The sequence below is a fragment of the Lithobates pipiens genome, unplaced genomic scaffold, assembly GCF_037356315.1.
Source record: "Lithobates pipiens isolate NorthernLeopardFrog02 unplaced genomic scaffold, aLitPip1_a1.2 Scaffold_10, whole genome shotgun sequence".
NCBI lineage: Eukaryota > Metazoa > Chordata > Amphibia > Anura > Ranidae > Lithobates > Lithobates pipiens.
The window spans coordinates 32,817,415-32,841,815 of NW_027507686.1; the positions used below are offsets into that span (position 1 = coordinate 32,817,415).

Genomic DNA, 24,401 nt, shown 5'->3' on the forward strand with positions numbered 1-24,401 from the left:
GCATTCGCCACATTTTGCATTATATCTCTGGTTTCTGGATAAAAGCTGGAGCTGGGTGTGGCTTTTTCACCCCACCTTCATTGCTATTAAAGCCCACCCCTGAGCTTCCTACCATACATTTTGTTTTTATCACTAGGCCCCACCCCCATATTGTGTTTTATTATTTTTTATCAATCCTACAGAAAGCAGCAGGGCTTTGCAGGGGGGGGGGGGGGGGGGACACAATTGAAATGTACATGATCATTGCACCTCTTGGGGCCCCAGCAGGATTTCCAGCTTTCCCCTTACCAAGTTCTGCCATTATAGTAAACAGTATGCCTGGGGTGGCGGTATTCACAGAAAGCCTCATAGTTATCTAGAAACAAGGACAGCGTTATCTCAGGTGACCTCTTCACATAGAAATTGTCTATTGAGAATATCCTTGATATGAAGCTCATTTTCAGATCTTCGGAGCGTGGGGAGACCCCGCTGCAACCCCTGAGCCCACCCTGCCGGGCCCCGTTCCCTTCATATCCTTCAAACACAACACAGCCAGATAGCAGCATGATCGCCTCTGGCCCTAGGGCCTCTGTGTGGACAGACCTGCTCTAGCTGGGTGATGGATGATCCTGTCAGTAGCAAATGTGGTGAAAATGTGCGGTCACTGAAGTGGGAGACTGGTGAAGGTGACGGATGATGGAGACAAATGGACTCTCCTAGAGAGAAATGGAGCACACAGATGGATAATACAGAGTGCCTTAATGAAGTCCCCCAGACATGGGGCCACCAGGGGGAAGACATAGGGCCCCGTTCAACCTCACAAACCGCTTATAGATGGCGCCAGAAATTTCACCATCTCCTGTAGTATGTCCGAAGTCTCTGACCATCTCCTATAGTGTGTCTACAGTCTCTGACCATCTCCTGTGCCATGTCTGCAGCCTCTGACCATCTCCTGTAGTATGTCTGCAGCCTCTGACCATCTCCTGTAGTATGTCTGCAGTCTCTGACCATCTCCTGTAGTATGTCTGCAGTCTCTGACCATCTCCTGTAGTATGTCTGCAGCCTCTGACCATCTCCTGTAGTATGTCTGCAGTCTCTGACCATCTCCTGTAGTATGTCTGCAGCCTCTGACCATCTCCTGTAGTATGTCTGCAGCCTCTGACCATCTCCTGTAGTATGTCTGCAGTCTCTGACCATCTCCTGTAGTATGTCTGCAGTCTCTGACCATCTCCTGTAGTATGTCTGCAGCCTCTGACCATCTCCTGTAGTATGTCTGCAGCCTCTGACCATCTCCTGTAGTATGTCTGCAGCCTCTGACCATCTCCTGTAGTATGTCTGCAGCCTCTGACCATCTCCTGTAGTATGTCTGCAGCCTCTGACCATCTCCTGTAGTATGTCTGCAGTCTCTGACCATCTCCTGTAGTATGTCTGCAGTCTCTGACCATCTCCTGTAGTATGTCTGCAGTCTCTGACCATCTCCTGTAGTATGTCTGCAGTCTCTGACCATCTCCTGTAGTATGTCTGCAGTCTCTGACCATCTCCTGTAGTATGTCTGCAGTCTCTGACCATCTCCTGTAGTATGTCTGCAGTCTCTGACCATCTCCTGTAGTATGTCTGCAGTCTCTGACCATCTCCTGTAGTATGTCTGCAGTCTCTGACCATCTCCTGTAGTATGTCTGCAGTCTCTGACCATCTCCTGTAGTATGTCTGCAGTCTCTGACCATCTCCTGTAGTATGTCTGCAGTCTCTGACCATCTCCTGTAGTATGTCTGCAGTCTCTGACCATCTCCTATAGTATGTCTGCAGCCTCTGACCATCTCCTGTGCCATGTCTGCAGCCTCTGACCATCTCCTGTAGTATGTGTGCACCCTTCTAGGAATGTCAGGGGCCACCGTCGGTTGAGTTGATTAACAATGCTGGTATACCTCACATAAGTTCAGGGAAGGGACATGAAGGACATGAAGGATGCAGAAATTTGACTTTCTGTACAGAATGGAATGTTAGTAGGAATGGTGGGGTCCCCAGGTTTAGGGGCCCCTGTATTACCCCCCCCCCCCCCCCCCGAGTAGATTCTGTCTGTAATTCCTGCTCTGCTCTCTCCTCAGTGTGAAGATGGTTCTGCTCTGGATGGCTGGTGATTGCTTCAAGACCACCTACTTCATCATAAAAGACACCCCCGCCCAATTCTGGCTGTGTGGGGCCCTGCAGATCGGTCTGGACATGGCGATCCTCTCTCAGGTGTATCACTATAAGCGGACAACTGACACGAAATTCTGGTGACCGCTCAGCCAATAACAAGCAGTAAAGTAAATGACTTTGTACTGCCCGCCATGTTACCCCTGAGACTTCCTTCTGCTGGAGAACCACAAATATCAGCCGGCCTTGGCAGCTGGAGGCCAAGATCTGAGATTCCCCAACTCTTGGAGGTCCACCGATGGTCCATACATGAAGTATTATGACACTGCCATTGACACTGGAACAAAGATCTATCTCTCTGTGGTCTATGTCAGCCTCTCTGCACTCTCCAGTCTCCTGACCTCCACCTCTCACAAATCTCAATGTTGTGGAGCAGATGGAGGCAGTATAGAAATCACCTTTCACATTTATCTTGCCATTGCTGGGTAATTAGCAGTGGAAAATCAGCTTTTTGGGGTTTTCTTGTACCTTTTTTTAATCTCTGGCTCTGAGCTGCATGGAGTTGGAACTGTGAGCACTGCATGACATTACAAGAGGAGTGTAGTGTTACAATGTCATTTATGACTGGAAGATTATTGTATCAAGTATTGTTTCTGATTGGAGGGATCTTTGTGATTGGAGGGATCTCTGTTTGAATAGAGTGATTTCTGTGATCATAGGGATCTCTGTGTGATTGGAATGATTTCTGTGATTGGACAGAATTCTGTGCGATTGGAGGGATCTCTGTGATTAGAAGGATCTCTATATGTTTGGAGGGATCTCTGTGATTGGAGGGATTTCTGGATGTTTTAAGGGATCTATGAGTGATTGAAGGGATCCCTGTGATTGAAGGGTTTCTCTGGATAATTGGGTGAATCTCTGTGATTGGAGGGTTCTCTTTGACTCAAGGTATCTCTGAATTATTTGAGTGGTCTCTGTGATTGGCGGGATCCCTGTGATTGGAGGGATCTTTGTGTGATTGGAGGGATCTCTATGTATATGTTTGGAGGGATCTCTGCGATTGGAGGAATCACTGTGGTCTGAGGGGGTCTCTGTGATTGGAAGGATTTCTGGATGTTTTTAGGGATCTCTGGGTGATTGGCGGGATCTCTGTGATTGAATGAATCTCTGGATAATTGGATGGATCTCTGTGATTGGAGGAACCACTGTGATCTGTGGGGGTCTCTGTGATTGGAGCGATCTCTGTGACTCAAGGTATCTCTGAATTATTAAAGTGATCTCTGTGATTGGAGAAATCTCTGTGTGATTTGAGGGATCTCTGTATGATTGGAGGATGGGGTGGGGGTGGGGGGTGTGTGTCTCTGTATGATTGGAGGGATCTCTGTGTAGCAAGGTCCCAGGCCTTCTTCAGTCTACGGAGAACCTCCAGGGCCAGAGATAGCTGACATCCTTCTGTATATGATGGGTTGTGAGGCATAGTGGGTGCAAAGTAGTTAAAGTCATTGGGCACCAGACACTTCTTGAATGCAAAAGAGATTTTATTTCTCTTAATAGAACTTTGGGAGAGAGGGTTAGGGCCAGGGCACCCTTAGGTAGTTGGAAGATTAATTAGCAGACTCCAAGACTTCAACAGGACAGCCATGCAGGGAAAGGCATCCAGCAAGACACCACATCTGCATGTGTAGGAATGCTGTCTCCTATGGCAACAGTCTTTAACATTTCCTAACACAAAGTATAACAATTCCTTTGCTTCCACTACAATCACTTCTTGTAGTTCTTCAGCCCACTGAGCTCCCAATCTCTCTCACTAGGCTAGTTTATTCACTGCCACTGAATCCCTTGAGCTACGCCAATCTTCACAGTAGTATCTTCCTCAAGTGTCACCCCCGCCTCTCTGCTGGGTCCCTAGCAGGGCACTCAAGATGCTTCTCAAGCTTCACCCCACTGGCCTTCTCGGTTCCTGGCTTGACACACAAGGCTACTCTTCAAGCATCACCTCCACTGGCCGGGTCCCTGGCTTAATACCCACTGAAGTTTCCTGATTCTTCACCATCACCATCCCCAGTTGGTGAGAATACTGCTCCGGTACTGGTAATAAGGCAGATGGTTCCTTACTGACGACAGCTTCCTCTCTACCTCTGACCACGACAGGTTCTCCGGCTGGCAGAACCATCACTTCTGGTTGGACTGCAAGCCGCAATCCCAACCCTGCGCTGCTCTCTAGCTTCTGCATAGGCCCTCAGACAGCCTAGCAGCCAGATGTGCCTGGGATAGGCCCAATATCTAGCCAAGCATCCCGGGCAATACAAAACACGTCCACCCAGACAGCTGTCCAGATGGCACGGAACACCGATCATCTGACTCCACCTAAATATATAGGTTCTCCCAACAGGTCAAGGGATACAAGAAAACCCCTGCCCATTGGCTGGGATACCCCATATACCCATAACCTGACCTTGCATTACCCTTCTCATATGTAATGCCACCAAGCGGCAAAAGAGAGAAGTGTAGCAATTACAGACTTAGAGTGAAATCAATTGATCCTCAACAAATAGCCAAGGTAGCCTATACCTGGCAGGTAAATTTAGGAGCAACTCTGCTTAAACACCAGGGTGCTACATCTGTATGATTGCAGGGGTCTCTGTGTGATTGGAGGGGCCTCTGTATGATTGGAGAGATCTCTGTGATTGGAGGGTTCTCTATATGATTGGAGGGGCCTCTATATGATTGGAGGGGCCTCTGTATGATTGGAGGGGCCTCTGTATGATTGGAGGGGCCTCTGTATGATTGGAGGGGCCTCTGTATGATTGGAGGGGCCTCTGTATGATTGGAGGGGCCTCTGTATGATTGGAGGGGCCTCTGTATGATTGGAGGGGTCTCTGTATGATTGGAGGGGTCTCTATGATTGGAGGGGTCTCTGTATGATTGGAGGGGTCTCTGTATGATTGGAGGGGTCTCTGTATGATTGGAGGGATCTCTGTGATTGGAGGGGCCTCTGTATGATTGGAGGGGCCTCTGTATGATTGGAGGGATCTCTGTATGATTGGAGGGATCTCTGTATGATTCGAGGTGTCTCTGTACGATTGGAGAGATCTTTGTACGATTGGAGGGATCTTTGTACGATTTGAGGGATCTCTGTATGATTGGTGGTGTCTCTTTATGATTGGAGGTGTCTCTGTATGATTGTAGGGGCCTCTGCATGATTGGAGAGATCTCTGTGATTGGAGAGATCTCTGTGATTGGAGGGGTCTCTGTATGATTAGAGGGATCTCTGTATGATTAGAGGGATCTCTGTAAGATTGGAGGGATCTCTGTATGATTGGAGGTGTCTCTGTATGATTGGAGGTGTCTCTGTATGATTGGAGGTGTCTCTGTATGATTGGAGGTGTCTCTGTATGATTGGAGGGATCTCTGTATGATTGGAGGGATCTCTCTATGATTGGAGGGATCTCTCTATGATTAGAGGGATCTCTGTATGATTGGAGGAATCTCTATATGATTGGAGTAATCTCTGTGATTGGGGGATCTGTATGATTGGAGGGATCTGTGTGATTGGGGGGATGTCTGTATGATTGGAGGGATCTATGTGATTGGGGGGATGTCTGTATGATTGGAGGGATCTATGTGATTGGGGGGATGTCTGTATTATTGGAGGGATCTATGTGATTGGGGGGATGTCTGTATGATGGGAGGGATCTATGTGATTGGGGGGATGTCTGTATGATTGGAGGGATCTCTATGATTGGGGGGATGTCTGTATGATTGGGGGGATCTCTATGATTGGGGGGATCTCTGTATGATTGGAATGATCTCTGTGATTAGACTGACCTCTTTATGTATTTTGTTACAGTGCCATAGTCGGAAGTGTTACAAGGTTTCCTCCTCGCTGAATATTTTTTCAGGTCTGGTGTCTCTGTTGTATTATATTGTACAGGGGTGACATTGTATAACGTCAGGTATAATATAACAAAAGCCTTATTGTATGGCAGAGCAGCCAATCAGTTCTCAGGAAAATGTGGCATAAGGCACGTCATTATTCAGCTAGTAATTTGATAGGCTTGATGTAGGTTACAGGTGCTCTTTTATACTATATTATTACTTCGCTGTGTAGAATGTGGCTGGCAATTGTTATGTATATTCAAAGCCAAAAGCTTGTCTTTCAGTTTTTGGTGGAGTGTGGAAGGGTTAGACCCTCTGTTAGGTTTGTATTGCTGTTTATCCTGGAGAGATTCACTCCATATTTATCTTGGTGTCCCCAGAACAGGAAGTGAGGAGGCATCCAAAAGTATACAGTTGTCACCAGAACATGAATGGAGGGGAAACCTTCCAATGGGGACACCTGTTCTCTAGAGGATTTCCTCTTATTTCCTGTTATGTCTTTGGGACAGGAAGTGAATTGAAATCTCATAAAATCTCCCTCTCCTTCCTTCCTTGCAGACTGTCCAGGATAAGCCTTCTCCAGACTCCGATCGACTCCACCTTGAACTGAACTAAGAACTGTCTTTGTTGCCCCATAACAGCACATGAGCTACAGACCTACCTTGGAGTGACAAATGGAATAAGAATGTCTGATTGGTTGCTGTGGGGTAGCACAGACAGTTCATAACACACAATGGTACATTGTATACAAGTCCTGGATTTCTGCTGTGTCAGTCCTTGCTCACAGCTCATCCTACTGAATAAAGATGTTCATCCGCTGATACTGGTCCTTCCTGGAGTGATTTCCTCTTCTTTCATTTTACCTTTAAACAATGGAAAACACAACTCCATCCACACTAAGCAATGATAGCGCCACCTTGAGGCTCCAGCGTCAGGTTACAGTTTAGGGTGGAGAAGGTTCTCTGTGAGATTTTAATTGTAAAGTAGGGAGATTGATCTCAGCTCTGTAGAAATGAGAAACAAATGAGCCAGCAAGACCCGGAGAAGGTTTAAAATAGGGAAAGGTTTTGTCCAAAGATCAAAATGTTAAAGATAGAGTTCCCCTTTAATTGCCTGGTGATTTGCAGTGGAGTAGATTTGCCATATTTTCTCTTCTCCTAATTAAAGCCGATCTCTGTTCTCTGACTCACGTCTTCCTCATCCTCGCAGATGGCACCGTGGGATTGCAGGACTCCGCGCCAAAAATCTGAACAAAACATCTCTGAAATATCTGAAGATAGGAACAAATTATAAACAGGTGATAGTACAGAGTGTGAGCTCTGACGGCTCCCGTTGTAGAGTGTGAGCTCTGAGGGTTCCTATTGTAGAGTTTGGGCTCTGAGGGCTCCTAATATTGAGTGTGAGCTCAGAGTTCCTAGTGTAGATTGTGTACCCTGAGGGTTCCTAGTGTAGATTGTGATCTCTGAGGGTTCCTAGTGTAGATTGTGAGCTCTGAGTGTTCCTAGAAAAAGTTTGAGCTCTGAGAGTTCCCATTATAGAGTGTGAACTCTGAGGGTTCCAATGATGGAGTGTGAACTCTGAGGGTTCCAATGATAGAGTGTAAGCTCTGAGGGTTCCTATCGTAGAGTGTAAGCTCTGAGGGTTCCTATCGTAGAGTGTAAGCTCTGAGGGTTCCTATTGTAGAGTGTAAGCTCTGAGGGTTCCTATTGTAGAATGTGAGCTCTGAGGGTTCAGAGTGTAGATTGTCAGCTCTGAGGGTTCCAAAGTGTAGATTGTGAGCTCTGAGGGCTCCTAGAAAAAGTTTGAGCTCTGAGGGTTCCTATTGTAGAGTGTGAACTCTGAGGGTTCCTATTGTAGAGTGTGAACTCTGAGGGTTCCTATTGTAGAGTGTGAACTCTGAGGGTTCCTATTGTAGAGTGTGAACTCTGAGAGTTCCTATTGTAGAGTGTGAACTCTGAGGCCGCGTACACACGGGCGGATTGTCTGCCCAACTAAGTTCGTCAGACAATCCGACAGACAGTCCGTTCAAAATTTGAATGAACGGACTTGACCACACACGATGAGCAGACAGTCCGCTGAAAGCGTGCGCGATGACGTGTACAGCACGTACGACGGGACTAGAAAAACAACGTCCTATACACTGCAATGCAACCTTCGGCCGTGTAAACCCTTTCTGAGCATGCACCATACTTAGTCCGTCCAACTTGCCTACACACGAGCGGACTGTCCGCTGAAACCAAGTTTGGACGGACAAAACCAAGTTTGAACGGACAAAATTACGGAAATTCCGTAAGACTTTGTTCGTCAGACAGTCCGCTGAAAAAGTCCGCTGAAGCCCACACACGAGCGGATTGTCCGCTGAAACACGGTTCAGCGGACTAAGTTGGACAGACAATCCGCCCGTGTGTACGCGGCCTGAGAGTTCCTATTGTAGAATGTGAGCTCTGAGGGTTCCTATTGTAGAATGTGAGCTCTGAGGGTTTCTATTGTAGATTGTGAGCTCTGAGGGTTCCTAGTGTAGATTGTGAGCTCGGAGGGTTCCTATTGTAGAGTGTGAGCTCGGAGGGTTCCTATTGTAGAGTGTGAGCTCGGAGGGTTCCTATTGTAGAGTGTGAGCTCGGAGGGTTCCTATTGTAGAGTGTGAGCTCGGAGGGTTCCTATTGTAGAGTGTGAGCTCGGAGGGTTCCTATTGTAGAGTGTGAGCTCGGAGGGTTCCTATTGTAGAGTGTGAGCTCTGAGGGTTCCTATTGTAGAGTGTAAGCTCTGAGGGTTTACATTATAGAGTCTGAGGGTTCCTTTATAGGAGGGTTTCTGGTACCGATCATGAGCTCTGAGGTTCCCAATCTAGAGTATGTTAGCTCTGAGGGTTCACAAGTATGGATTGTGAGCTCTGAAGGTTCCTGGTACAGAGTGTGAGTTCTGACGGTTCCCAGAACAGAGTGTGAGCTCCAGTGGCGGCTCGTTCATTAGGGGTGCCCGCCACCTAGATCTGGTCCACCGTGCTGGAGATGAGGACACCGGAGCTGCTGCCCGCCACCCGCCACCTAGATGGGGTAAGTGCCGGACTGACCGGCAGACGGTCCACTGGTGAGCTCTGAGGGTCCCAGTATAGAGTGTGAGCCCTAAGGGCTTTGAGGGTTCCCAGTATGGAGTGTGAGCTATAACCGTTCCTAGTACAGAGCACAAGCTCCGAAAGTTCCCAGTACTGAGTGTGAGCTCTGAAGGTTCCCAGTACAGAGTGCTAGCTCTGAAATTTCTCATTTCAGAGGGTGTGTTTGAGGGTTCCCAGTTCAAAATATGAACTCTGTCTGCTTGTGTCATTGAGTAATACAGTATAACAATAAATTGTTACATTGTGTTTACTATTTCATGCATATGTAGGCGTGACCTTTATTCTGCATTATGACATCACTTAAAAAAACTTTCCTTCTTCTCCTTCTCCCCATAGCTATTATTTTTCTGCTAATTGTCTGTATCTAGTTTTTACCTTTTAAAATAATTTTGTTTGCTATTTTTTTTCAGTGTTACACAACAAGAGAATATGCAAAAAAAAACACCTTTTTGCATTTGGAAAGAACCTTGAGGCCCGATTCGCACCGCATTGCTGTTCAGATCACATGCGATGCCTGTGCGATGCAATTTCAGCCATACAAACTGTATAGCTGAAATCACATCACTTTCACACCAAAATGCTGCAGGACCCTTTTTTGGTCTGCACTGGAATTGGATCGCATGGGTGTTCACACTTATGCGATCCGATTCCTGCACCATTTCACAGTTCACACTGCGATCTGCTGACCAATCTGGGTGTGTCGTTAACTTTACATTGACATCCGCAGCAGTTTGCAGATCTCAGTGTGAACCACTGTGTGATTCAGGTGCGATGTGGGAAGCCGCACTGGTTTTGCAGGATTCTTGCATCGCACTAGTCTGAACTGGCACTGAAATGCTTTGTAGAAGAAACATAATTTTAATGTCATCTAAACAGCACAAACCATAGAATGAAATGTACACTTTTTATTTCCATTAAAACTACAGTTTTCACGTCTGTAGATTTCATAGGGCTTAAAATTAATTTCTAAACGGAATTTAATAATTTTATAAAAATAGCTTTGTGAAGGGTAAGCCTAACTTTTAGGCTGGATTTACACCTATGCAGTTTTAGACTGGATTGACACCTGTGCAGTTTTAGTGCTTTTTGCATTTTGCAGATTTGCACTACAATCCATTTAACATTGTTTCCTATGGTACACGATCTGTAGTGCATATCTGCAAAATGCAAAAAGCACATATAATGCTTAGGTGTGAATGCAGCCTAAGGCTGGATTCACACCTGGGCGTTTTGAATCATGGGCAGATTTGCCCCGATTCTGCCCTCAATTGTAAAATGCACCAGATGTGAATGACAAATCGCACAACGCACATTTGAGGGCACCTAAAATTGAGGTGCTGTTCTGCCGTGATTGTTGCACAATAGACTGCGCTGCATTTGCGCAAACCACATTACGTGAAGCATGTCGCCCAAGCGAAGCTCCTGAACTTTTTTGGGTGACTAACTTCACGCGATGCGATTTGCCACGATTGCAGCGCACTGTGATTTTAGGCTGCATTCACACCTATGGCATTTTTTGTGCTTTTTGCATTTTGCAGATTAGTACTACAGAACGTATTACATAGGAAACAACGTTAAATGGGCTCTAGTGCAAATCTGCAAAATGCAAAAAAGCACTAAAACTGCATAGGTGTGAAATGTGCGTTGTGCGGTTTGTCATTCACACCTGGGCGTTTTGAAATCGCGGGCGGAATCGTGGAAAATCTGCCCGCGATTCCAAACGCCCAGGTGTGAATGCAGCCTGTGTAAAAATGACAAAGGTATTGCCAATTAACCAGACCCATAGTAGAAAATGTAAAAATGTCTCAGATCGGGGGAGGGGTACAAGGTGTGAAAGCTGAAGCGATTAAAGCTGATATCAGATCCTTGTGATTGGATTTCTTTATACTTTAGGACTTTTCTTCCTCTCTCTATGCGGAGACTTTTCTGGGCGTTGGAGGATATTTCCAGGTAAATTGCGTTCATCCGGCAGTTATATCTTCATTTTCATCCTCCATCATGCCTGTGATCTGCTCACAGACGGCAAATCCGATAATTAAGCAAAGAATCTGAAACATAAAGACGCCTCCGACCGCTAAGATGCCCTCGACATCCTCGAACGCGCGCCATGCTCCCAGTACCGCCGTCTGCTCCATTGTAAATGAGACGCTCGCCATTGTCTTAAAGAGCGAAACGAGAGAGATTTTTATCTGATGCGCCTTTTGATTGTCCTCCGCAGAAGGAAGATTCCAGAAGTCTTTGTCATGAGACGACTAACTTTTCCGTGTTTTGATATTCCGCCGGCGGGGGATTGTATATCGCCAACGTTCCTGAACCGTCGCTACGCGTCTGAAGATTATGATAACAATAAAAGGAAACGATAGGAGAGCTTTATCTAGAGGACCCGGAGAGCCGCCGCAGATAATACAAAACACGTGAGAGCGCTTTGATCAGAAAGAAAAAAGGGCGACTCCGAAAAACGTGATGAAGCGTATCAGCAGACGGCAAACAGAAACACGGCGGCGGACCTACAGTACGTCTGAGGAATTCTGGGTAGACGGCACAAAGGGAACTATAAAATACACTATATTACCAAAAGTATTGGGACACCTGTCTTTACACACACGTGAACTTTAATGGCATCCTAGTCTTGGTCCTAAAATAAGCATACCACCCAACATTTTGAGATGGGAATGAGGGACACCTACCAGCAAATGTATGTAGGCATAGTACACGCCCCCTGCCACACCCCCTAAAAGGAAAATTAACCATAAAAAAGTTCATTAAATCCACAAGGACTTTTTTTTATCACTATTATTCCTATATATTGGCTTTTCACATTTACAAATGCAGCAATTTAGAATTTGGATGAAAGGTTTAGCACTGAGAAATACTTTTTTAAAGATAAAAAATGCATTTTATATACATCTATATAGATCAGAGCAAAATGAGGGACAAATGAGGAGGAATGAGGGACATTGCTCCAAATCAGGGACAGTCCCTCCAAATTAGGGACAGTTGGGAGCTGTGAAATAAGGTAGGTAATGAAAATGGAAATGTTTAATTTTAAATGTCATTATTATGTTAATGATGGGGGAGGGGAGAACAGGACAAAATATGGTGTAAAATAAAAGTCTTAGCACAGGAAAAATCGCACCGGCGATAAGCGGAAGATCTAAAAGATCTTCTCTGAGAGTTCGCACTCATCTCTCCATGTAGGAAGACCCGCCTGTGCCAAGCTCTGGGTGTGAAATGTCATCAGCGGTGCACCGGGCAGACGCAGCGCCCTCCATCATGATCCCCCCCCCCCCAGGGCGACATGTTTATTAAACTCCCTAAATCGCTGGCAGTCCTTCCTGTCGAGGATCAGAGAACATTACACACATTAGCATCAGATATCAGCGGCGCCACTTCAAGTGCCCGCTCCAATAAAAATTATATCTGTAATACGCTCAAAACAATTTCTCACGACGCGCCTTTACATCTGTACTGAATGCAAATCTTTACCGCCGTACATATTGATGGAGGCCGCATTTCGCAGCAGGAGCCGCCCCCGCTCAGTGTAAAGGCCACCGGCCCGGGTTTGCTAAGCGCTGCTGCAATCCATCGCTGGAACTCATTTAAAAGGGGGACACCGCTGATATCTGAAGTCTTATTTCAATGTCAGTGGACACCCTTAGGGATCGCTACAGTCGCTGCACTGCTCTCCCCATGCTTTACGCTTACATGCACATACACAGAAAAGTGATCACCCCTCTTATCCTTTACATCTTCACTTAGATTCTTTTGCTTGCATAATAACCAACTTCTTTGCAAATAATAGTGTCAGGGCCGGGACAAGGGGTGAGCAGAAGCAGGCCCGTCTTTAATATTGATTTGACCCTGGGCAATAAATTTCTTGCCCCCCCCCCCCCGGCATGCAATTTCCCTCTCCACCTGCTCTGAGACATACAATAAATTATAGCAACTAGACTTAAAACCAGTTACTGTATCATATCAGGCAGCAATTGCAATTGGTTGCCAGCGGTTATAGCATATCATTACTGTTTACTGACTGGTTGCTAGAGGTTACAGCACACATTACTGCTCACTGATTAGCTGCTAGAGGTTACAGCACACATTACTGCTCACTGATTAGCTGCTAGAGGTTACAGCACACATTACGGCTCACTGATTAGTAGCTAGAGGTCACAGCACACATGACTGCTCACTGATTAGCTGCTAGAGGTTACAGCACACATTACTGCTCACTGATTCGTTTCTAGAGGTTACAGCACACATTACTGCTCACTCATTAGTTTCTAGAGGCTAAAAAAATGTAAATAATAAAAAAATAAAAATGTATGTCTCCTTATGTTCTTAAGGCTTCATGCACACTAGTGTTTTTTTTTTTTTTTTTAAGCTCCTGGAAGCTAAATAGTGTTATCCTATGTGTGCATGCACATTACTTTAGTCTATTAGCATTGTTTAAGCATCAGCATCTAGGAGCAGAATAAAAAAAAATGTAGAGTCTCCTGGAAAGTTTTTCCAGCAGAAATGCTCTTATACGCTGCTAATAGCATTTTTTTAGCTTTTTTTCTTTTATTGCAAGAAGCCAATAAAATGCTAATGCTCCTAAATGCTCTTAAATGCTTCTAAAACGCTGCTAAAATGCTACTACAAAAAGCTATTACCAGCGTTTTTCATCCAGTGATTTTTTTAGCTTAAAAAAAATGCTAGTGTGCATGGAGTCTAAAACATTTTTTGGTTTAATTCTTATTTGTCTAGTTATTTTTACATAAGTTTTATCGCTATCACATAGAGGACCAATAGCCCCCATGTGATGGCATATATGCATACCTCCCACTACTATTCCTTTATATTGGCCTTTGGAATTTACAAATGCAGCAATTTAGAAATCAGATGAAAGGTTTAGTGCTGGAAAACACTTTTTGATAGATAAAAAGTTAATTTTATATAGATCAGACCAAAATGAGGGACAGAGGGACATTGCTCCAAATCAGGGACAGTCCCTTCGAAATCAGGGACAGTTGGGAGCTATGTATATGTGACAGGTTCTCTTTATGGAGACACCCGGGGTCTATTAGACTCTGCTTGTGTCCTCTCGAATGCACTGCAGCTGATGGAACACAGACCGCATTCCATCAGCTGCTTCCTCCAGCACTGATCCCGGAGAATGACTGCTGCGGTCCAGGAAGTGATGTCATACAGGAGGTCCAAAGAGATTCTGCCACCCTTCCCAGCGACACCTGCCATGATAGCATCAGACCCGCAGGTGGGACAGCAAAGCCCGCTGAACATGTCGCTTGTATCACTTTCACATGAAAGCCGATAGTCGGCTTTACTAAAGTACACACACTCACGGCTGAGTATGTAAAAAAACACATCTGCAACACTGTAAAAATCCATAACACTGGCAAGTGGATGGGATTTGGATTTTACTGCCCCCCCCCCCCCCCCCATCCTGGTGCCAGGTAGCGCCGGCCGTGACTGACAGCGTCTGTCTTCAGAGGGTGAAATGAGGCCTGGCAGGTCTGGTCCCAAATGGGAGGCTTCAGTACAGTATTGAAAGGAACTAGCCTGTTCCTACTCTTTTGGAACCTTTCCCTGCCGCTATCACTTTTTCTGACAGTCCGTTTCTCTTTCCCTGCTCTAGCTACTTTGCGTGCCAAATCCAAATAGACTCTGCCACACCCAAGATGGCTGTCAGAGACACATGGGCAGCCAGTATCCCATTGGATTGCTGCCTCAGTGAATCAGGAAACCATAGCAGGACCGTGTTCCTCTTGACTTCCTCTACCTCTGCATTGCCACTGTGGTTGAACACCACCTTTAGTTGTAGACAGCAGACTGCACCTGCCTACACACATATTAACTGGCCACAATGGGTGGACAGAAAAATGAACTGGAGTGTAACAGGTGGATGTACCTGCACTGAGGAATAATCTGCACTGAAGAATAATCTGTATTGAGGAATAATCTGCATTGATTTAATAATCTGTACTGAGGAATAATCTGCACTGAGGAACAATCTGTACGAGGAATAATCTGTACTGAGGAATAATCTGTACAAGGAATAATCTACATTGAGAAATAATCTGTACTGAGGAATAATCTGTATGAGAAATAATCTGTATTGAGGAATAATCTGTATTGAGGAATAATATGTACAAGGAATAATCTGTATTGAGCAATAATCTGCATTGAGGAATAATCTACATTGAGGAATAATCTGTACAAGGAATAATCTGTATTGAGGAATAATCTGTACGAGGAATAATCTGTATTGCGAAATAATCTACATTGAGGCATAATCTGTACTGAGGAATAATCTGTATTGAGGAATAATCTAAACTAAGGAATAATCTGTACTGAGGAATAATATTCATTGAGGAATAATCTGTACTGAGGAACACTCTACGAGAAATAATCTGTACTGAGGAATAATCTGCACAGGGAATAATCTGTACTGAGGAATAATCTGTATTAAGGAATAATCTGCACTGAGAAATAATCTGTACGAGGAATATTCTGTACTGAGGAATAATCTCAATTGAGGAATAATCTGTACTGAGGAACAATCTGTACTGAGGAATAATCTGTATGAGAAATAATCTGTATTGAGGAATAATCTGTATTGCGGAATAATCTACATTGAGGCATAATCTGTAGTGAGGAATAATCTGTACTGAGGAATAATCTGTACTGAGGAATAATCTCTATGAGGAATAATCTACATTAAGGCATAATCTGCATTGAGGGATAATCTGTATGAGGAATAATCTGTATTGAGTAATAATCTGAACTGAGGAATAATCTGTACTGAGGAATAATCTGAATTGAGGACAAATCTTTACTGAGGAATAATCTGTACGAGGAATAATGTGCAGGAGGAATAATCTGTATTGAGGAATAATATGTACTGAGGAATAATCTTTAATGAGGAATAATCTGTATTGAGGAACAATCTGCACTGAGGAATAATCTGTATTGAGGAATAATTTTTACTGAAGAAAATCTTTACTGAGGAATAATCTGTATTGAGTAACAATCTACATTGAGGAATAATCTATACTGAGGAACAATCTACGAGAAATAATCTGCATTGAGGAATAATCTGTATTGAGGAACAATCTACATTGAGGAATAATCTATACTGAGGAACAATCTATGAGAAATAACCTGTATTGAGGAATAATCTACATTGAGGAATAATCTGTACAAGGAGTAATCTGTATTGAGGAATAATCTACATTGAGGAATAATCTGTACGAGGAGTAATCTGTATTGAGGAATAATCTGTATTGAGGAATAGTCTACATTGAGGAATAATCTGTACTGAGGAACAATCTACGAGAAATAATCTGTACTGAGGAATAATCTGTACTGAGGAACAATCTACGAGAAATAATCTGTACTGAGGAATAATCTGCACTGAGGAATAATCTGCATTGAGGAATAATCTGCATTGAGGAATAATCAGCACGGAGGACAAATGTGGATGAATGAAGAGAGGAATGATTGCTAAACCCACATGGTTTCTGCTGGGAGAGAATCAATGATTACTTTGAATGTCTGAAAAATCTGAATCTACAGAGCTGTGTGCAAAGTAAGAGAGGTGATTGCTAAAGCTACAGGCGGTATGACTGTTATCTGCAAAGGCTTGGTGGGCAGAAGAATCTGAGTGAATAGTGCTGTGTAAAGGATAGGAGAGCATATCTGAAATGCTGTCTGTGATCATTACCATGCTTATCAAATGTCTCATGAAAGGAATTGCTGCATTTTCATCACATCTCTGACATTTTTTTTTTTTTTTAATGAAGGTTCAATGGTTTTGCATCCTTCTGGCCCCATCTGTTTATCCAGTTTTTAGTATTTTTTTATTTTTTTTTTCACAGCTATCCTATGAAATAGACCTGAATTCCAGGAGAGATCACATTACACAGACTGCTGAATAGTTCAGAGGAGGGACATACCCATCCATCCCTCCCTTATTGGATGACTTAGTAAAACCCCTTTCACATGAACATTCCGATCGGGTCCTCTTGTCCATTTTCCAGGTAGACCCGCTCGGATTATCCATAGCTCTCTATGGAGCTATGTTCGCTGACACCCGCCAGCATCTGATCCGATCCGGGCCGCCAAAAACATCTGGTGGATCGGATTGGATGACAGGCGGTCCAGTTCCATCCGACCGCCCCAGAGAGAAGAGCAGGCTGTGTCCACTCTGCATAGCTGAGCGGAGATGGACCTGTCATCCGCCTGTGCAGTGAGGATCAGCGGAGAGATCCTCCAATGAGCAGGCGGATCCACTGGACGGAGTCCGGGGCCCGTGTGAAAGGGGCCTTCGAGATTCCAATCAGACAAAGCCAGCTACAAAGCAGGCAGGTTCTTCTGTGCTATCTCTATAGCCACTTGCCACCTAACTGACACGTTCCTCATTACTTTCCAGTTAAATATCAGGGTTATGTCTGCAACTAGATGCCATAACCCAGTATCTTTTCTTTCTTCAGGTGGTGGGCTTTCTGATAAAAGTAATCCCAGCAGCAGTTTCACCACAGGATCTCTTTTATAGGCGGCGGGAGCGGTGCCCCCCCCCCCCCCTCTGTCGCTTCCTGGAAGTTTCCGAGCTTACCGGAGCTGTCGGTAAGCCAATCTGGTGTTTCATCAGATTTGGCGACACGTCAGAAATGGTAACGGAAGTTACATGTTGTCTCTGCCATTTTGCTACACCCCGCATTCCTCCACAGTAAGGATACACTGAGAAGGGGCAAGCGGACATCTTGTTACAGTTACACCCACCAGAGTTTTTCATTTCACAGTTATTTTTACCAGGAAACAGAGCATATATGGTGAAATACAGTATTTGGAAATCCATTGGACTATTTACATAATGAATTTTAAAAGCAGAGCTGTTACGACAATTAACAAACCTGGGAGATTAGTACGTTTGCCGCTGCTTTTAAAATTCAACATCCAAACAGCCCATCGGATTTCTAAATACTGTATTTTACCTTATAAGCTCCATTTCCTGTTAAAAATAACCTTGGAATGCAAAACTCTGGGGGGTGTAGCAAGATGCCCGCTTGCCCCCTTCTTGGTCTATCCTTACTGTGGAGGAGTGTGGGGTGTAGCAAGATGGTGGCGACAGAACGTCACTTCTGTTACCAATTCTGAGGGGTCGCCATATCTGACAGAACACCGGTGCAGCTGATGGCTAGTCTGATGTCACACATCATGTTCTCAGGCAGACAGGAGGATTTTTTTTTTTTTTTTTTTTTTACAGGCAAAATGTCTTTTTTTTTTTTGCTTTTAAAGATAAATTAGAGATCTCTCAGTGAAGAGGACCTTTCATGCTTTATTTCTATTACATGTTTACATTCCTTGTAATAGGAATTGAAGTGATCAAAAAAAATAAATAAATAAAGGGACAGTGTAAAAATAAAAATAAAAAGTAGAATAAATAATAAAAACTTTTTTTTTTTTTTTAAAGCTCCCCCATCACTCTGAGCATATGTAAGTCGCGCCCACATATGTAAACCGTGTTCGAACCACACATGTGAGGTATCGCCGTGATTGTTAGAGCAAAACCAATAAATCTACCACTAGACCTTCTGTACAGCTCTAAACGGGTAACATTTTTTAAGCATCGCCTATGGAGATTTTTATATACCGTAGTTTGTCACCATTTCAAGAGCGTGCGCAATTTTAAAGCATGACATGCTAGGTATCTATTTACTCAACGTAAAATCATCTTTCACATTTTACAAAAGAATTGGGCTAACTTTACTGTTTTGTTTTCAGTTCATTAAAGTGTGATTTTTTTTCTCAAAATATTGAAAGACCTCTGCGCAAATACAGTGTCACGTTTAATATTGCAATGACTGTCATTTTATTCTCTAGGGTCTCCTGTGAAAAAATATATAATGTTTGGGGGTTCTAAGTAATTTTCTGGAAAATATATTGATTTTTACTTGTAAACAACATGTCAGAAAAAGGCCTGGTCAGTAAGTGGATAGATAACCTATAGTGCTCTGGGAATCCTTTATCGTGTATTAGATGTTTAATTGTAAAATAATGTAATATATACTCATATATCCCAATTTTTTGAGAGGGGAATGAACTACACCTATCAGCAAAAGTATGCAGGCATAGGACACACCCCTTGCTACGCCCCCTTAAAGGAGAATTGTACAAAAAAAAACAAGATTGGCTAAACTCACAAGTGCTTTTTTTACTACTACTATTCCTTTATATTGGCTTCTGGAATTTAGAAATGCAGCAATTTAGAAATCAGATGAAAGGTTTAGCGCTGGTCGCTGGGAAACACTTTTAGATAAAAAGTGCATTTTATATATATCTACAGTATATAGATCAGACCAAACTGAGTGACAAATGAGGAGGAATGAGGGACAGAGGGACATTACTTCAAAAGAGGGACAGTCCCTCGAAATCAGGGACAGTTGGGAGCTATGGTGAATCTGTTGCAGACTTTCTTACCTGGAGATCAGTAATGGCAAATCCTGTTGCAGGCTGACAACACGAATCCTCTTCATCACTATTAGCAGCAGGATTGTCAGCCTGCATCCATGTTTCCCATGGTTGGCAGTTGAGTTGCCTATCTGACAGACCTGATAACAGACAATGCTGCTGATGTAAGCAAAGACACCATACCAGCTCTGTCTCAAACAATATCTTCCTCCTCCACCATCAGTCATACTGGCGTGTGATAAATCACAGCAAACCCCACATGTGACGTGAGGCGGATGTTAGCTGCACTGTACTGGCTGTGCCTGTTGGAGGAGCCAACAAATGAGGCCCTCTGGGGCTAATTTAGGAAAGGTTGCCCATTCCCAGAGTCCAAGGCACTCTGGCTGGCAATATGGAGGGTGGTAGGAGGTAACCCAGCTCTGCATGATTTATAGGAGCGGAATTTTCGCTGTAATTATACCTGGGCTGCACCGACTTCTGTTCACCAAAATTCCTTTTCATGAGTTCCAGAAATCTCATAGCACGTACACGGGAATTAAAGGGAGCGCTCCGGACAAAAGTAAAAATGAAATTCACAAAGTGATGTAGAGTTTCTGTAATAAAGATTCTCAAGTTTTCTGTTTCAATATGTTTATTGAATTTTTGGATAAACAACAGATTCATAGACAAGCTCGTTGATCGGGGTTAGAAATGTGTAAAAATTACCAATGTTCAATATTGTTCAAAATTATCCTATGACATAGTGAAAATAGGGGATGGTATCAAAAAATGAATACTGCATAAAATGCCACATCCCCAAAATCGTTGCCGAAGGGGAAGCTCTTCTCCAGCAACTCCACCCTCCATATGAGGCAACGGCAGGAACCAAGATAGTGAGAAACCAGAAAGAAAACCAGAAGAGCGAAAAGGCAGAGACAGAAGGTCATAGATAGGAGAGAGGGAATCGGGAGCCCCACAGAAGGGAATCAGACAAGGCCCAAACAGGACACTTGGAGTGTGGGGAACTCATAAGAGATCCACGGTTCCCAAATTTTGAGAAATATGGCGTGAGTCATTCACAATACTGGGCATTCGTTCTTGAAGCAACATAGCAGTCTAAGCCCTTGTACACACGGTCGGACATTCCGACAACCAAATCTGATTTTGTCCCACGGATTTTGTCCGAAACTGTTGCATACGCACAGTCAGACAAAGTTGTCAGAAAATCCAATCGTACTTAACGTGATGACGTTATTTAGTTAGGATGGGACTACGTTCAGGCTAGTAGCCAATAGCTTTGGTCTAGGAATTTGATCTGAGCATGCGTGGCACTTTGTCCAATCGGAATTCTCTACACATGATCGGACAAAGTCCGATCGGATCATGTTGTTGGAAAATTTTATAGCCCAGCTGGAAAACTTGGTCCGTCGGAAACAGTCTGATGGAGCCCACACACTGTCGGATTATCCGACAACACGGTCCTATCGGACATTGTTATCGGAATGTCCGACCGTGTGTACAAGGGCATACATGTCCTCACCCCTTGGAAAGCTATGTGTTTCAGGCTTAAGCTATGTTCAGTTTAGCAGCTATAAAGAGGTAAGTGGCTTCTGCTGTGGCACCAATAAACCAGGTATTAGACAATGTAATAGGGCTAACTTAGCGTCCATACAGACTGTTAGATGGAAAAGGGCCTGCAGTAAGCCAAGAACCCTAGAGGAGAGACCACCAAGTATGTATGACAACCTCCCACTGTACACAGTTGCGGAAAGCATGAGCCAGGACTCAGTATCATCAGAATAGAACCTTCTAAGTTGCTTCCAGGGTGTGTGTGTTAAATTAGTATTTGGCCACCATTTTCCAGGCCTTACTCCAGTTGTCAGGACCTGGACTTGAACCTGAGAACTCAGCTCTGTCTGGGAGTGAATCTTCTCTCTGAGCTATTTGAGATGCTGGACAGTGCCTTGTCAGATCCTTTAGACAACCCTGCCTTGTACCTTGATTTGAGCTGAACCTTGAACTCTTTGCTCCTCCCATGAACTTCCTGATATAAGCCATGTCTCTGCACTTCCTCCTTGCTAGAATATTGTGCTATCTCCAGCTTGTATCTCGCTCCTGTCTTCCCTGCTGCCGTTTATATTTGCTACTGCTCCTTATCGACCCTTGGCTTGTTCCACGACTACGCTTCTGCCTGATCCCAACCTGCAACAACTCATTACTGACCTTTTGGCTTGCTTACTGACCACACTTCTGTTTGAACCTTACCTGCTCATCCGTTACTGAACCCCGGCTTGCTCACCTCCTGGTGGGGCGATCCTGAGGACCGCGACCTGGTACTACCACGCAGCTAAATCCATCTCCACCATCAGGAGCTCTAGTGAAAACCGGTTAGTACTTAGACTCCGCACCTCAGGTGAGCCTGTGTCATCTGCCAGGGTGACTGCCTGTGTACCTATCCTGCTGGTTAGTGGTAGTCCTGCAACTGCTATAGCAATTGGTCTTCGAGCCTGACCCCTGATCGTGACAGAATATTCTGGCCAATAACATGGAGACTATAGCAAATGCTGTGGCTCCGTTCAGGCAGGAAATCGCAGAGCTGCAGGAGTTTGGTGTCACTTACCAAGAAAAATTCTCCGTACTGGAAGGTATGGTGAAGGACCAGCACGAAGAGATCCGTGCTCTGACAAAACAATTGCTGGATCTACGTTCCTGAGATGATACTAACGCACATATGCCTCACCCACCCAAGTTTAATGGCGACCTCCACCATTATAGAGGTTTTCTTAACCAGTGTTGCATCTATTTCCAAATGCGACCCACTGCATTAATTTCTGAAAGACAGAAGGTAATGTTTGTTATCAATCTCCTGACTGGGGAAGCTCTAGCCTGGGGCTCCCCCTATATCGAACAAGACAGCGCCATGCTGAATAATTTCCAGACTTTCGAGGATGCAACGAATCAAGTTTCTAATGACCCCAACTGCTGCGCTATGGCTGAAGCGAAGTTGCATAGTTTACGGCAGGGTAAACGCTCTGTTGCTGAGTACACCGCTGAATTCAGACGTTGGATGGCAGATACCACTTGGAACCCAGCAGCGCAAAAAAGTCAGTTCCGCCAAGGGCTATCTGAACAGGTAAAAGATGAGTTTGCCAGAGTAGAGACTTCTAATGATCTTGAAGCCTTCATCCAACTATGTATCCGAGTTGATCAGAGGCTTACAGAAAGGAGGAAGGAGAGGCTGGGAATGTTTGGAAGTAATGGTGGCATGCGTTTCTCTGCTAGTCAGTTTGCTCAGAAGGATCCAAGAGTTTCTCCAGATTCTGACACAGCTGAACCTATGCAGGTTAATGCAATTAAGAGATCCATTTCTTTTCAGGAGAAAGAAAGAAGACGTTCAAGGAACCCCTGTCTATATTGTGGAGACTCTGGGCATTACGCAGTTAACTGTCCCAACAAGGTTAGAAGAACAATTGTGGCGACTGATGTGATCCTGTCTGACCAAATCAACTCTATTACCCAGTCTATCTCCCCATTGATTCTCAAAGAAAATAAAGTAAATTATCCACTGTCTCATTTTGTCATCCCTATTAAACTTATTTCTGAGGGCCATGAAATCCCCTGCTCTGCTATGCAGGACTCTGGGGCTGGAGGAAACTTTATGGACATAGAGTTTGCCCACCGCAATAACATTCAAGCCAGAAATACATCTGCTCCTATAGAGATAGAGATGGTTGATGGTTCACCCTTATCCTCAGGACCTGTTACCCATAAAACAGTTCCTCTGGTAACCCGGTTTGAGGCTGACCATCAGCTTTCAGTTAATCACATCACCCAAATTTCCCATCATTTTGGGCATTCCTTGGTTCTCCACTCACAATCCCTCTATCAACTGGGGAACACGGACCATAGATTTCACATCTCCCCACTGCAAGGAACACTGTAGGGAATCTTGCCAAACAAGTTCTCCGCTGGTCAAGGAATTGCAAGTTGGTGTGGTAACTATCCAGTCATATCACAACTTGCCTCCACAATACCATGCGTTCCGGGATGTCTGTGACAAGAAAAATGCAGATCAATTACCTCCTCACCGCCCATACGATTGCCCCATTGAGCCGCTCCCAGGGGCTGAAATACCTTTCGGCCACCTTTTTAATCTGTTAGAACCTGAATTAAAAGTGCTCAGGGAGTGGCTTGATGAAACTTTAGAGAAAGGTTTTATTAGACACTCAACATCTCCTGCAGGAGCAGTTCTATTCTTTGTTGAAAAGAAAGACCCCACCTTGCGTTCATGCATTGATTACAGGCACATAAATAAGGTCACTATAATAAACTGTTATCCACTCCCCTTGATTTCGGAAATGTTGGAAAGTTCTGCCAAAGTGTTTACAAAACTTGACCTACGGGGAGCATATAACCTGGTCCGTGTTCGTCCAGGAGAAGAATGGAAAACCAGATATGGACATTTTGAGTCCTTGGTCATGCCTTTTGGTCTCTGCAATTCCCCCGTGACCTTTCAACACTTCATAAACTATGTTTTTCGAGATCTCTTGGACCAATTTGTCATTGCTTATCTTGATGACATCCTTATCTTTTCCGATAACCTGGAAGAGCACCGCAAGCATGTTTGCACTGTCTTTGAAAGATTAAGGCAGAATCGACTTTACATCAAACTAGAGAAGTGTGAGTTTGAACAAGTCCAGATCCAGTTCTTAGGGTATAGTATTTCTCCAGATGGAGTAAGCATGGATCTCGAGAAGATTAAAGCAGTGGTAGATTGGCCTGCGCCTGGAAACATTAAGGAAATCCAATGATTTGTCGGGTTTGCTAACTTTTACAGAAAATTCAT

At 44.3% G+C, this 24,401-nt stretch overlaps 1 protein-coding gene across 2 annotated transcripts in view; it reads left to right on the forward strand.

The window, feature by feature from the left end:
- The window catches only part of LOC143929319 (solute carrier family 66 member 2-like), a 52,960-nt gene extending 46,145 nt beyond the window's left edge, over nucleotides 1-6,815 (forward strand). For both annotated transcript variants that reach the window (XM_077453411.1, XM_077453410.1), the window contains exon 5: nucleotides 2,085-6,815. In XM_077453411.1, coding sequence (XP_077309537.1) covers nucleotides 2,085-2,259 — 175 coding nt within the window. In that variant the 3' untranslated portion in view covers nucleotides 2,260-6,815. The remainder of the gene's footprint in view (nucleotides 1-2,084) is intronic.
- The last annotated feature ends 17,586 nt before the right edge of the window (nucleotides 6,816-24,401 follow it).